General features: G+C 44.4%; 2 protein-coding genes across 3 annotated transcripts in view; both read left to right on the forward strand.

Moving 5' to 3' along the window:
* Positions 1-16,078, forward strand: part of rabgap1l (RAB GTPase activating protein 1-like) — a gene marked incomplete at its 5' end in the record, with an annotated part of 120,970 nt that overhangs the window by 42,483 nt on the left and 62,409 nt on the right. The gene's annotated exons all lie outside the window — the stretch shown is intronic.
* On the forward strand, positions 1,443-2,618 carry gpr52 (G protein-coupled receptor 52; the record flags this gene model as incomplete). The annotated part of the gene is made up of 1 exon (XM_079506976.1): positions 1,443-2,618. The coding sequence occupies one exon, from the start codon at positions 1,443-1,445 to the stop codon at positions 2,616-2,618; it is 1,176 nt and encodes a 391-aa protein (XP_079363102.1).

The raw sequence follows: 16,078 nt of genomic DNA on the forward strand, positions 1-16,078 counted from the left end.
TAAACAAGAGGAATGCGGATTGATCTCACACCACACACAGCGCTGAGCAGTGGAGCTGAACTGGATCAGTGAGGAGTTGTTGTTGAGTGGAGCTGCAGAGTTTACTCTGTTTGGCTTCTCACTGCTCCTGCACAGAGCCTGTTCATCAGCTGCTCCTGTTCTATACCCACCCACCTCGGAGAGCTCCTCTTCTTCTTCTTGGATACTTTCAGTGACACATTGGATAAACCTCCTTGTTGGATAAACCTCCTTGTTGGATAATCCTCCTTGTTTGATACCGTCACGCTGGATACTTCCGTGTTGGATTACTCTTCATGTTCGATGCTGCCATGATGGATAATGTGACACGCTGTGCGGATGTCAGCGCTTGTTTATATGGACTCATGTCACGGCTGTGTCTCTCTGTCTCTCCCCCTGTGTGTGTGTGGATGTGTTGTAAACACAGCCCGGTCCTGCATGTCCAGCGCTGTGTGCTGTGAGCCCGGCGTGGACATCTCTGTGTTGATGTAGGCTGAGTCTGTGTTTTGATTCAGACAATAGCTGGACAAACAGGCAGCCCAGACAGGCACCAAAACAAACCGAGTGACCGTGACACACAAAACAAAGTAGCAGCCCTGTGGGCCTGCTGCTGCTCTGCCGCAACAAAAGACTATCTTTGAATGTCAGAGCGACGCGTACAGTTCGCTTTCACCCCGCAGAGCTTAACGCAATAGAACAAGCCACATGCTCTTTGGCTGGTTTAATCTGCACTGACTGGGGATCTGTTCCGATAGGAGTGAGAGAGCAGCCTTTCCCTGCCGGAATCGCTGGCCGCCCCACGGTGCTGTCTTTTATTTTTTTACTTTGGTTTCTGCTTTCCACCCCTCCGGTGGTTCTTTGCCTTTTAGTGTGGACAGATTGTGCCCTCTCCCTCCTGGTGACAACTGGCGGTAAGAGTCAGAAGAGGTGGCCGGCAGACAGGTGGGCTGTTCAGCAGGGAGCCGTATAGCCTCCGGGGCGCATGGAGGCCGTATCGTTCACGCTGCCGTTGTCTCCTTCTGTCCGTTCGCTGAGGGAGCGCAGCTGCGCTCGTTCTGCTGTTCCTCCCTCCCTCTCCCCTCTGCTTCTCTGTGGCTCTTCTAAACATGACTGATGGGAAAAAGGAGAGCTGAGCCGGCCGCCAGCCTTTTCTCCTGAGGATGTATTGATTTCCTCCACGCTTTGTCACAGTTTCATTTGATTGAAACCCAGCTATGTGACACTCTGTGTGTGTGTGTGTGTGTGAGAGAGAGAGAGAGAGAGAGAGAGACGGAGAGAGAGAAAATCTACTGAGCTCCGAGGTTGCGGCGGACGACCCAGCTGAGTGGTTGGCGAGGAGGGCGGGCGTCCAGTTCCAGCCTGGCACTGGCGGAACTGACCATTCACCAACCTGACCCACCTGGACGGCTTCCCAGCTCTCGGCCATGAATCAGTCCAGCGCTCCAATGACGGCGTCCACTGCCAACAGCAGCCTAGGCGGGGGGCTCCTGGTCGGGAACCACTCGTGTCCGCTGGGCTGGGGACACCGCGAGGGCCCGGACGCCTGCGTCCTGGAGACGGCCGTCATCGTGCTGCTTACGGCGCTCATCATCGCCGGGAATCTGACGGTGATCTTTGTGTTCCACTGCGCCCCGCTGCTGCACCACTACACCACCAGCTACTTCATCCGCACCATGGCCTACGCCGACCTCCTGGTGGGCCTCAGCTGCCTGGTGCCCGCGCTGTCCCTGCTGCGCTACCCGGCCGGCGTGGAGTCGCCCGTCACCTGCCAGGCGTTCAGCTACGTCATCTCGGTGCTGAAGAGCGTGTCCATGTCGTGCCTGGCGTGCATCAGCGTGGACCGCTACCTGGCCATCACGCGGCCGCTGTCCTACACGCGGCTGGTGACGGCGGGCCGCCTGCGCTGCTGCATCGCCCTCATCTGGCTCTACTCCGGCCTGGTGTTCCTGCCCTCCTTCTTTGGCTGGGGCAAGCCCGGCTACCACGGGGACATATTCGAGTGGTGCGCCCACTCCTGGCCCACGTCGGCGCTCTTCACAAGCTTTGTGGTGTGCCTGCTGTACGCGCCGGCTGCGCTCGCCGTCTGCTTCACCTACTTCCACATCTTCCGCATCTGCCAGCAGCACAACCGTGAGATCAGCGAGCGCCGTGCACGCTTCCCCAGCCAGGAGATGGAGGCCGGTGAGGGTGGAGGCGGAGGAGGCGGAGGAGGCGGCGGAGGCGATGGTGCAGGGGCAGGCGTCAGCGGAGACCACCATCACGGTGGAGGAGGGGGGCACGGGCACGACCGGCGCTATGCCATGGTGCTGTTCCGCATCACCAGCGTCTTCTACATGCTGTGGCTGCCCTACATCATCTACTTCCTGCTGGAGAGCGCCCACGTGCTGGACAGCCCTGCCCTGTCCTTCATCACCACCTGGCTGGCCATCAGCAACAGCTTCTGCAACTGCCTCATCTACAGCCTGTCCAACAGCGTGTTCCGCCTGGGCATGCGCCGGCTGTCGCAGACCATGTGCTCGTTCAGCCACTGCGCGGCCGACGACAGGGATTTCGGTGAGCCGAGGAAGGTGAGGAAGCGGGCCAACTCCGGCTCTATTTGAACCCCAACCCACCAAGGAGTGGATTGTACAGCTCACTTTTCTTCCCCCCTTCCCCCCCACAAGATGTCGGGAGCTTCAGCCTCGAGTCTTCACGGGATTAGCGTTGATTAATGCCTGGCTGTGTGCCAGAAAATAGCAGATCTACATGCTGAAAGAGTGTAGATCGACTTTGTTTGGGGGCACGCGACTATAAGTCTGAATGGGGCTCAGGTCGCTGGTGAACTTTGAATTGACTTGACAGGGGATGAACTGCCACAAGTAGGAAGTCTTCCCAGCACGACATGACGTCTGTGAGCCGACACCAGCAAAGCTACTTGGGGTGACGATTTAAAGTGGTTGTTATGAGAAGTTTTTGCTGTCTGACTGTCACCTAGATACTAGCGTTGTGAAGAGGTTTAGCTGTGTGTGACTGTCACCTACTACATCCTAGTGTCATCAATGCTTTTCTCAGGCTCGTAAAATGCTTGATTTATACATGGTTGCGAAAACCGGTGTTGTGTGCCCGCGAATAGCAGGCATCTGCTATTTTCGCCCCCGGCACCAGTACGTAACAACGTTTCAGTCAGGTTTCATGTTTACATTTCTCTTATTATATCATCAGCAGAGGAAATTCCCCCAAGACGTTTCACTAAGGTTTTCCCTCCAGTTTTTCACGGTGATGTGGTGATCATAAATATCTGCTTGGATTAGGTTAAATTTGATGTGATTAGCCTGTATTGGATTTGGCCCTGCATACTTACACATTAGCATCATTAGCACATAATCATGGGCCTAGTATCCTCGTGTGTACTCATGACCTAAAAAGGGTGAAAGGGTGCCCCCAGGACACACACAAACGCATACACACAAACGCGTACACAGATGAATGGCATCTTAACAGTTCTTTCTGTTCAATAGCAACAGATGATAACTTGGCCTTGACTGTGAATGTTCTTTATCCAGAACGATGTGAGAGCATTTTGTCAGCCTGTCCGGGTAACCCAGTAAAGTCACGAGTTTGACTCCCACAATAGCCGTAACAGCAATATGGTTAACCCCCCCCCCCCCCATACATTTTAAAGACTAATTTTAATGAACGCACCGCAAGTAAATGCACTGATTGAGAGTGTGACATTGGTACATTTTTTACACTCTGGGTTAAATTAATCAGGATTTGCTTTGTGGCTTCAATTTAACCCATTTTGGGCGGGAACCCCTTTTGGTGTTTTAACTAAGCATTATGTTATACTTTCGCTATTTAAAAATAGCAGATCTACAAGCTCGGAGCTTGTAGCTCTGCTATTTTTTTTAATCGTGAAAATACGGCACAAATCTTTGAATATATATTCTTTCAGAGCCAACGTTTTTTTGATTTCGAAAAGATAAAGGCCAGGTTGTCTCTACAGGAGCCTTATTTTGACAAAGACAGTGATTCACGTAATTTCATATCCAACGCTTCACTGCCAAAGACGGTGATTTACATCCTATGGTCTTTTCAGTGGTTTGCGATAGATGGCGCTCTTCGCCAGCGTATAAATGGTTCTAGGTTGCTAAACAACGGAACCGGAAATTAACCGGAACTGAAAACTCCTGTCTCCATCCGCCTCAATGCAAAACAGATTCCCATATCGCTCTCACACATTTTATGTGTCCCAATCATTATATGTGAACATTTTCAAACATGTATTTTTAAAAATAAAGTAAGTCTGCACGCTCAGTTGTGAACTTGTAGTTCAGCTATTTTTCTATTACATTTTTTACATACGGCTCAAGTGGTTATTTTTGAATATCCAAAACATTAAATATGGCTAAAATCTAAAATGACACAGATGCTTAACCTGTTTTAATAGGTTAACTGCAAAGACTCCACCTCAGAACTAGTTTGTACTGCCTTTAGTTTTCTGCAGCACAGTGTTTCAAACACTTGGTCTTTGCAGTTTCTCCTTTTTCCCCAGCAGTTTGCATTCGTGTACATTCCCCTCGAGTCGACCCATCAGATGTTTTCTAGATGGTGTCAACAAAGACTTTAATACTGTTATTTGTCAGCCAAGCGACGAACAAACCAATGATTTCTCCTGAGACAAATTTCCCCCTGACCTGATAGATGCTCTTGGAGTCATTGTTGGGTCATCAGTGGAGTTTTCTACATCACTGAGTGCAGTAAGTGCACACATTTGTTCCAAATCAACTGGTTGGGAAACACTGAGGTAGGTGACAGGTTGGAAACAAGCGAACAAACCAAACCCCTTCCTTGATATTGTGACTACTGTTGTTGGCTGCTAATGCTGCTCCTGGTTGTTAACTGGTACCTCCTTCTGTTTGACTTTGCCCTAAAGGATGGATTTTTATTTTCCGAGATGAGCTAAAGAAGATGTCATGTTCTTGGACGCATACTCCTACAGTACACGGCACATTGCACTTTTTGTTTTTTAAAGGAAAGACTAGTCTTAGGCTGCATGACATTCATATCTGACCAGATTGACCTTGTGACCCTGATGCTTCATTTATACTCTGTTGGACGGACGTTGTCGCTCTTTGAAAGTAGACTAATCTACTGTACAAGCCTGAAGACGCATCACGTCGCTCAGAGATCTAGGCCTGTCACAACTGTGAGATAATTGCAATTATTTGAGATAATCACAATTACTTTTTTTGCATAATCGTCATTTTCAAAAATAGTGGAAACTATTCATATAAAATTTTAAATTATTAAATGATGTAAGTTATTTGTTATACCTGCCCTGTGAAACTTTTGTTTACGAAGCCTAAAAGCCAAGCCGAGTAAATTGTTACTCGCAATTATTTGAGCGAGAATTAATTGTCAAGTAAAAAGCCCTAGATAGATCTGCTATTTCCGCAGAGCGACACCGTTTGTAGGAGAATGCACAATTAAGTGTCATTCAGGTTCCAAAGTGAAGTGAATTCTCTCTAGTCTTAGCCTGGTCTGTGCCGTTATCATATCCGAATGTTGGTGTTTGTCTTTTTTGTATAATACTGAAAACACTGGAACGGGAACATGTCAAACAAGACAACGATTATGCCCATATGAATATGTGTCACACAGAGGCAGTAGAATGCGTTTCATATGAATATGTGTCACACAGAGGCAGTAGAATATGCGTTTCATATGAATATGTGTCACACAGAGGCAGTAGAATATGCGTTTCATATGAATATGTGTCACACAGAGGCAGCAGAATGCGTTTCATATGAATATGTATGTGAGAAAACAGTAGAACACATGTTGTCATTCCTCTTTTATACGGCGGGAGTTTTGTGTTGTTTTGTTTTAGGATCCTAAGGGCCTACACTACAAAATCCTGCGGCCCGTTTTTAGACTCTCTGAGTAAAAACCTTCACCCATATATTGGTTTGGCCGATATGTTTTCATTTTTTGACTCTCATCAGTGTTGCCAAATTATTCAGGCAATGTTGAACCATTTTCAACCTGGCGTTACTGTTTTGGGAAGGTCACTATAGGAGAAAATCTTCAAAAAATGTCAAACTATTTAAAAATATGTTTGAACAGTGGTTGAGTATTTATTTTTTTGCATGCTTGTTCGTTGTATAATTAAAGTTAAATGGTGTCTTTATGTTGTTGATATTGAATATACTTAATTTCAAATGTTTATTGATGAGAAAGTCATGTTTATTTTTTATTTCTTTGCTTCTAAGTTAAATGTTCTCAAATAGAAACTAATAAAATCTAAGATTTTCAAATTGATGCGCGATTTCTTTTGGACAAAATATCGGTCAAAACATTGGTAATTTATTTCAGAATTGGGATCGGGATCGGCATCGGCCTCTTGATCTCAGAGTTAGTTTTAGTATAGAGTTAAGTTTAACGTTAGCACAAACAAAAGTTATTTTTGATTTAATGTTTCACTGGTACATCTTTCACAATAACCACTGTGTTTTGACAACTTTAAACACAATATTTAGCGAGTGTCTGCCGTGACGCATACCGTTTCTCTCAATATTATTATTGCCTTCCAAAATACACTCGCTAGGAACTCTGCATCATTCATTTTGGAGCGGTACTTCCGTGGTTTTGGTTTGAATTCTGGGAATTGTGGTTCTAACAGACAACATAGCTGCCAGAGGTGTTCACCAAAAAGACTACAAAGATGGATGTTGTTACACATTATTACTTTAAGTGTGTGTTTGAATATAGCGCACTGTGCAATACAAATGAATACGTGAGGGCGCTCCCGGTGCGCATGTCCGAACGCACCCTAAATGACCCCAGGGTTTTGCAGTGTAGGCCATGGTGCTTTAAAACCACAGAGAATGAATATTTTATTCATTGATTCTGTTGAACTGCATATATTGTGATATTGACCATACTGGTTTGCTAGAAAAAGACAAATGTATGTATGTAAAACCAATTTAAAAAGTGCATTGGGTTAGAGTTGGGATCCTTTAGGATTTGAACGATTCCTTAGCGGTTCCCTTAAACGATTCCTATATTAAAAAAAGAAAATCTAGATGATTTTCGCCTTCACTAGAAAAAGTATTATAAACACATTTTCATACTTGAGGGCGTTCCAAATGGACCCTATGGGTAACTTGAAGGGGTTCCAAGTGGACCTTACAGGTCTGTAACTCTGAGAGTGTATAAATGGAACCAAATGAATGGACCCGTAAGGGATCCATTTGGTTCCATTTGTACAATCTTAGAGTTATGATGTCAAGTCTACATACCAGCTCTGACAGTGTGCTGAAAAAAAAAAAACAGCGATTCCGGAAACGGTTCCAAATGTGATGGATCTGGTTCCTCCGCTTCTGGATCCCAACCCTACATTGGTGGGGTGTTGCAGCTTATAAAAATCCTATATATTGTATAATACATAGTATTTATTTAGTTATGTTCAAATTACTACTGTGTGTGTGTGTGTGTGTGTGTGTGTGTGTGTGTGTGTGTGTGTGTGTGTGTGTGTGTGTGTGTGTGTGTGTGTGTGTGTGTGTGTGTGTGTGTGTGTGTGTGTGTGTGTGTGTGTGTGTGTGTGTGTGCCCGCGCAAATGGGTGTGTGTTGTGTGTTGTTACACTGCTGTACAATGCAACACACAATGAGGTTGTTCAATCTTTATACAGCATTATACACAGCATCACATGAGGGTTGTGTAGCTGCTGTTGTGTCATGTGTGGATTAGCAGAACTGTATGTCTTTTTTATTTTTCTTATTCGGTCAAAGTCTTTGGTTTCACTGTCCATGCAATAAACGCAGAATATGACATCAATGGTTTTGCATTGCTGTGTGTGTGCGTGTGTGCGTCCGTGCGCGCGCTTGTATTATCATTAGAGCCATTCCTATAGACAGCTATGTGTCCCCCCCCCCCCCACACACACACAGATGCCAGAGAGGAGGGCTTGTACAGTACAGTACAGTACAGTACAGTACAGTACAGTACCACTCAGTTCAGACAGGTCTGATTTTATTTGTATTTGAATGTTCAACAACGTAATTAAATAATGAGTTTGGGATTCATGAATCGCAGAGCTCAAGCCGCGCTGCCAACTTGGCGCGTGTCTATATATAATGTTAAACAAGTTGTATAGAGATGTTGTATGATATTAATAATACATTATGATGATAGACGGTATCATCAGCCATTAGCCAGCTGCATTACAACATTACCGCAAGGCAGGTTGTTCTTTATGTTGACGCCAGTCAACATGTGGATTTACAACCCTTTTAATTGTAAACCGTGTTGATAATAGAACCCTTTACAGATGTACTTATATGTACTTAGTACTAAACACAGACGGAGAAAACGTGCATATCACATGAGCTACATAATCATGTGAGATGCATGTTTTCTGTGTTTATTATGAGACGCTGTGACGTGTCACGTGTACTGTATAGTCCATTTTATAACGGTCTCTGATTGCACAACATTTCTCATTGTGCTTATGCTTAGCTGTACATTTCTCAAGATTGAATTCAAAACATGTTGATTTTAGCCTGGCATTTTCGATGCTATACCGTATACAGTATGGTGTGTGTGTGTGTGTGTGTGTGTGTGTGTGTGTGTGTGTGTGTGTGTGTGTGTGTGTGTGTGTGTGTGTGTGTGTGTGTGTGTGTGTGTGTGTGTGTGTGTGTGTGTGTGTGTGTGTGTGTGTGTGTGTGATTCAGTGACAGCTGCCCACTCAATGCCTGCGACACTCATACAGTCACCACGCCCCATCTGGAGGGTGGGGCGTGGATCCCACGGGAGCACTGTCTCTAAAATAAGATTTGTGATTGTTACTGTACGTCAATATCACTGAGTGGATGGATAGATACTGTAGAGAGAAATAATACTTTATTGACGAGCAATTAAAACACTCCCATCGCCCAGGACGAAGTTCTTTGTCCTTTCTATTAGTAACGCCCGACGCTCAAGTATTGTCCAAAAGACGAAGATTATTGATATGAGAACGGATCGCATGGCTCCACAGCCTGGGAGCGTCTGTTGGGCAATCCTCTGTGACGCGCAAGAGTGAGACGTCATCGAAAAACTCCCTCCCCTGTTTAGCTGATGAAAACGAAAATCTTAAAACATTCATAACTCTCAATCTAAATCATCCCGTCTTTTTATGAAAAAAGATCCTGTGTTAGATGGCGCTCCGCAGTCCAGTCGCTAGTCTCGATAGATTTATTCTTGTCTCCCGTTGTTGTCGATCGACTCTAGAGTGGTGTGGCTATTGTTAGCTGCTACACACACATCAACAACTTCCGCCGGTCCATCCGGAAAAGGGGTCCGTGTTTATAAATCGAATGGGCGCTATAATGTAATGGATTAAATAACCCCGGGCAATTAAAGTGTTAAAACAACTGTGGCACCAGTCAAAGGTGACAATGTGGATTAGACACAAAAAGCTTGTTTCCTATATTGTAAAATTAATGTTTCAATTTTGATGTTCATGATTTGAAAGATTCCCTATTCTATTCTATAAACCCATTTAAGTGAAAGTCTGTCTGTGTAAGATTTAGATAAGATAAGATCTTTATCTTTACTGCTATTAGTTTAATGTTGTTTTATGCCTTTGCTTTTCTTTTTTTCTCTATGCTCTGTAAAGCACTTTGAGCTGCATTTCATGTCATGAAAGGCAAAACAAATAAAGTTTTATTATTTATTGATCCTTTTAGGGAAATTTGGTGTGTGTGCGGTTATTGACGCACCATCTTAGATGATCAGTTAATCAATCACTTACTTTACTCTGTCAGCGATGCAACTCTACCAGTCTGTCTCTCTCTAAGAGATGTAATCAATAAGCATGTGTTTGGGGTGTATATTAGAGCTGGGCCTTAACCTGATTAATTTTGATTAATTCATTACAGAAAATAATACGCAATTAAAAAATATATACACATTTTAATCGCACTTAGTTTTTGCACCACAAAACCTTTCTAACTGGACAAGTTTCAGGCATAGCGATCATACTGGTGCACCAACCAAGAGACGACAGAGCCCAGTGCACGCAATGGGAGAAGAAACTGATCAGACCACTTTGCTTGGCAAAGTGGATGGGAAATTTATACCAGGAAGTATACCAAAATCCGTCCTTCTATGGTTAAATATTGATATGTGATTAAACATGCAATCAATTAGATCTTTTTTTAAAATTAGTAATTGTGTGTGTGTGATGAGTTAAAGACTTGCATTTTTCAGAGAGAGAGAGAGAGAGCACACCAGAGCCAGTGGAATTGCATTAGAGAATGATGTCCACTTTTATCTAGACAGTTATTACCAAGGATTGTGTGCGTCTCTTGGACTACAAACTGTTGGATATGTGTGTGTACGTGTGTGGGTACTGTATGTACGTGCGTGTGTGGGTATGTACGTGCGTGTGTGAGTATGTGCGTGCGTGTGTGAGTATGTACGTGCGTGTGTGAGTATGTACGTGTGTGAGTATGTACGTGCGTGTGTGAGTATGTACGTGCGTGTGTGAGTATGTACGTGCGTGTGTGAGTATGTACGTGCGTGTGTGAGTATGTACGTGCGTGTGTGAGTATGTACGTGCGTGTGTGAGTATGTACGTGCGTGTGTGCTGGACCGAGTTCAGGGTTGTGAAATGAATTCCAACTTTCTCATGCAGCACAATGATTAATTAATGTGATTAAATGTGTTCTGAGGGCAGACTGAAGCATGGTGTGCAACAGCTAAATGACTCTATGAAGTCAGTCTGTTCAATACAGGTTCCTGGACCAGCAACAACACACACACATCAGTGGTTCTCACCAACACCTGCTCATGATGTCAAGGACCCCCAAATTCACATGCATTTGGCCACAGACCACAGACCCACCATCTGAAAATATTTTGTGCCAGGGACATTGGCACATTTAAAAAAAATCTGTTTATGATTCATATTTTAGTATATCAGTACAAGATTATATATAGCACAACAATACTCAGTCAGGACATAACGTATAAGCACACAATGCACAGAAACTAAAGTAAAATCTAATAAAACCGACTCTAAAATAAAAATAGATATTAACACTCATTTACTGGCAGAGTTCAAACATCTCTTATGGGGGACACATTATTATTTTGGGCTAGTACTCAAAAGAGCACCATGTACATGTTGCACAGCAACAGGGGCGGGACGGGGGTTGGGGGGGGGGGTTAACATAAACATTGGTGCAGTGCTAGGAGGAAAGGCAGGTTCTGAAGTCAATATAAACAATGATTGTATGCCGCACGGTATGTGACTATGTACCCATAAATAAGATTGTGCTCATCAGCCCTATCCATGTGAGAATGATAACGTTGCCACTTCTGAAAATAGAGCTCCACCTTTCATGCATTCTATATTGCGGCTAGTTTACCCAACTGAATGAACCACAGAGATGCCACAGGTGCAGAGGAGACTTTCCAGTTCTTAATGGAATGAAAATCACTTATTACTCAGCCCGTGAAGCCCTGCATTCATGGAGGTTTATTTTTGTCACATTCCTGAGCCAATAAGACAATATCATAAGAGCAAAATCACATTTAAAACATTCTCTTTGAACCCGGATCATCGGTAGACTCATCAGTGGTTTCACTGTTGTTTTGGAGTATATACTCTTTATTATACTTTATTCCTGGACCAGCAGCAACACACACAGAGCAGTGGTTCTCACACCTGGGCATCATGTCAGGACCCCCAACGTTATAGTTATTGTGTACGGTGTGAATGGCACTCCTGCGTTGATATATTTTAGTAGCCAACCAAGAAAACGGAGTTAGCCAATAACCATTACACACAGGACCAACTGGCGGCGTGCACTATCTAGGTCGTCCCTCCATGAGAATGTTTTGAATTAACCGTTTCCGTGCCATTGCTGTAGATCTAGGTCAATTGAAGCCGATTATTTAATACTACGCTTACCGCCGTTGCCGTTGATCAATGGCAATTGCGCTTTTATAACGCTTTCGATCGATCAAGCCATAATGCTACTTGCGTTAGCATCGGGTAGCTACCTGTGGATCGCCCATCTTAGATCTTCCTCGCCATAATCCATTCTCTGTTTCTTTCAATCGCCTGTATCTCCTATTTCTTGTCCCAGATGCCATTTTTGGTCAAAACAACGTTTATTTGATGGCACAGAGCCGACGCTGTGGAGGCCTCCAGTGCCCCGGCATAGATCCATCTTGTAAACAACAGTTGAACAAGACCCGTTAAACTCACTAGGATATGTCTACTTCCGGAAGTCTGAAAATGGGGCTTTTCAAAATAAGAGCTCAACTGGGAAAATGCTGGTGTGAAATTAGATCCTAATTTTTCAATAAATGCTAGCGGGCTAAGTGTTAATGATTTGGAGGCTTTACCCCTGAGCCACCCAGACTTCATTGGTCTGTCTACATTACACCAATTAATGCACAAACACACACACGCACGCACAATGTGGACAGTTTTATCTGCGCCGGCAAAGAACATCTCTCATGTGTCAAAATCGCGGGGGTCCGCAGATCGCCGGATCCAACGAGGGTCCCCGCGGAGGTTGGCGCGGGTTGTCCGAATGTGTTACTGTTAAATCAGCGGGTGTGCTCGCGCGACCATTTCGATTATGGCATTAAACGTGTCTTGTTGCGTCCCCTCCCTCTATGGGTTTCGTAGAAAGGCAGCCAATCAGAAGTATGCGTCAGTATGACGATATGTCAACCTCCATTTCGACATTTTCATGGGTATTCATAGACCAGTGCTTTTCAAGCCACTGGTAAAAATAACTTTAGAAGTAAATAAATAAATTAATTCAAATAGTACATCCACAACCTCACAACACAATCGCAACGTGTTTTGTGTTTGTAGATCTGCTATTTTCACTAGTTTGGGTCTTCAGGGAGACATCTAATTTCTCTTTTGGGTCTCGAGCTAAAAGGTTTGGGAACCCCTGCTCCACAGGATGACAACTGAGTTTGATGGCAGGCAGGCAGACAGACAGACAGACAGACAGACAGACAGACAGACAGACAGACAGTCAGTCCTCTGGATGTCCAAGGACATGGGAACAGCAGAGCTCTGAGGAGGAGGCTGCGTGTTAATTACTATGCACTGATTAGCGCCAGTCTGTCTAACGCTCTAATGAAGAGAGATGAGGAGCGTGGAGAAGCTGCCACTGCCGGGAGGCAGAGGAGGCTGCTGCTATTCCTAGGCCTGTCACAATTATCTCACCTGATTGCAATTACGTGAGATAACTGCAATTATTTCCGCACAAATTGTCAGAATCGTTTTCCAATTTCCATTCATCTGTACTATAAGTTGACCTGTTAATGTTATTTGGCATATCCGCCCTGTGCCACTTTTGTTTACGAAGCTTAAAAACAGAAATGCAATTCTTACAATTAAAGTGTTAATTGCAATTCATTGTATGACAATTAATGGTAACAGGCTAACTATTGCCTTCTTGTTGTCTTTGGTTTGTACAGGTTGTCAAAAAACTTCAAAGTTCACTACACCACGTGTCATTATAATATAGACAGAAAGAAGTTCACAACACATGTCATTATAGACAGAAATATGTTAAAGCGGCACTATGTAACCTTTTTAATGAATAAAATGTAATGTTCAATCTGTAAGGTAGAGTATTTTAAACCCAATTGCCGCCACCATTAATTCATCCATCGATTGCGTACTGCCAGGGTTTTATCGCGCGTAACACTTACTTTGAAGAGCCAAATATCTAGCCTGGTATCCAGCCTGCTTCGCTACGTTCGGCGGATTTTTTTTTCTCTCTTCGCTTATCAGTCTGGAAAGCCTCCCATTGGGAGGTTTTGCAGAACTACACTAGAACTACATATGTTACGTAGTCAACGTCGTTGCTGATTGGATGTTGTTCCAACGAATGAGAGTAGCGTTAGGCAACCTACGTCATCAGCCAGCGCCACCCTCCATGCAGTAGCTGCGCAGTAGCTGCGCTTTGCTATGACGTCTCACTGGTGCTTTGTCCCGCCCCGCACCACAGACCAATCAGAAGCCACGTTAGGTTTCGAAGCTTTTGGCATGTCCCGCCTCCCTTGGAGATAGGAGGCTTTCCAGACTGATAAGCGAAGAGAGAAAAAAAAATCCGCTGAACGTAGCGAAGCAGGCTGGATACCAGGCTACCAAATATCCTTAATCGCATCTTACTATGAAACCATTCCGTGTGTGTTGACATCGCTGGTGCTTGTTCTCTCGGTCGGTGGTGGAAAAAGTGGACCGCGAGTATCACAGCGCCTGCTACAGGCCGTTGAAAACGCTTGTCTGGGCCAAATCTACCCCTCCAATGTCACTTCTGAGATACAGCCGTCTGAAAACAGAGCAGGCAATGTAAGTGGATGCGCACGCATCTTCAAAATGGTCGCAGCCATTGTGTATTTGTGTCTCAGAGTGATGTTTATGTTAGCAATATCAGCTAACGATCGAAACGGATCAAAAAGCGAATTAAAAGCTAGTTCACAGCTTTCTCGCGTTTGGCGGAGAAGGTAGGTAGAGTAGGTTCTCGTGTTCCATGTGAATGGCGCTAAAACGGTTAAAGTATCGTTGCTGTCGGGAGGAAACCACATAACTCCATTTTTGAAGTTTTTGGATTTTTTTTTCTATAAATCAGTGCTATTGGACACCATTTATGTCTCTAACGCCAGGGCTCCACTGGACGCGTTGCATCTCCGTCGCGTGCGTCAAAAAACGCACCGGTTCAATTTGAATGATGTCACGCAACGCAACGCGGGCAGTGGAGCCACCCTTCATTGATTAAAAATCACACCCGTGTGAACTGATTGGTGTAAGGTCTTATATAGACTGATCAGCTGTGGTCTGACGTAATGTCTGACGTAATGAAATCACACCCGTGTGAACTGGGTGACCATAGCAACCGTGCTCATTTTTTGAGCACAGACAGACAGACACGTAAACTAACAAAGCCAGTCGTAGGAGTGGTTTACACCACTCAAAAAGGGAACATTCCCTGACGGTGACGGAGACGCGACGCTGACGCGCCCGGTGGAGCCCTGGTGTAAGTTGGTTAAAAGAACCTCATGTAAATATCGGACAAAACCTCTTAACTCCACTGGACCCTCAAACTGTCTGCTAAAGCAGCTAACTCCACCCCTCTCATGCAAGTAATTGACAATATATAAAGTCACAATACCAACTTTGATGAGGCAGTATTGCTTTGATCCTCTCCACATTTTGGAGTTATTGTAGGTGGTTTCTTCCCGACAGCAGAGATATACAATTGGGTTGGTTGTATTTAGTCTCCCTGCTCTTTTATTGAGATATTTAGATTGTGTCAAAGCAAGGTCACGTCACCTTGACACAGGATCTGTGACACATTTTTTACCTGATAAATATAATATATAAATATAACATGCTATCGTAGACAGAAAGAAGATCATAATACAACATTATAATGACGCGCAGTTGAAGTTTACTACACAAGTCAGCATAGGCAGAAAGAAGATAATAATACAATACCGTGAGGTGGGAAAAGCAGTGTGGAACTAGATGAGAACAGAGCCCAGTGGTGTCGTGTCACTAGTGAGGTTGTCAGTAAATTGATGCTGTCTGTAATTGATTGTGTGGTGTGATGGTCAGTTGATTGATGCTCTCTGTAATTAATTGTGTCGTCAGTGGAGTGGATTATTGAATCAAAGTGTGTACAACTCCGTAACTCTGTAGCTGACTCTTGGCGTCGCCATGCCTGCGTTTCAGTGGCGTGTTTCAGTATGAAGACTGTAGAGTGTTTCATAGCGATGTAACAATACCACACATTTACCATATGATAATATCACGATAGGTTCACGATATGATATATTTATCAACAATAATTAAAATTAATGAATAAAATAAATTATGTTCCAAATGTCCACTTTTGTGTATTATGACATGCTCAGATTATTGTCGGGCGGCTGTGGCTCAGGAGGTAGAGCAGGTCGTCCAATGATCCATGGGTCGGCGGTTCGAATCCCGGCTCCTCCTGTCTACATGTCGAAGTGTCCTTGGGCAAGACACTGAACCCCAAATTGCT

This window comes from Electrona antarctica, assembly GCF_951216825.1.
Source record: "Electrona antarctica genome assembly, chromosome: 7".
In the NCBI taxonomy this organism is placed as follows: Eukaryota; Metazoa; Chordata; class Actinopteri; order Myctophiformes; family Myctophidae; genus Electrona; species Electrona antarctica.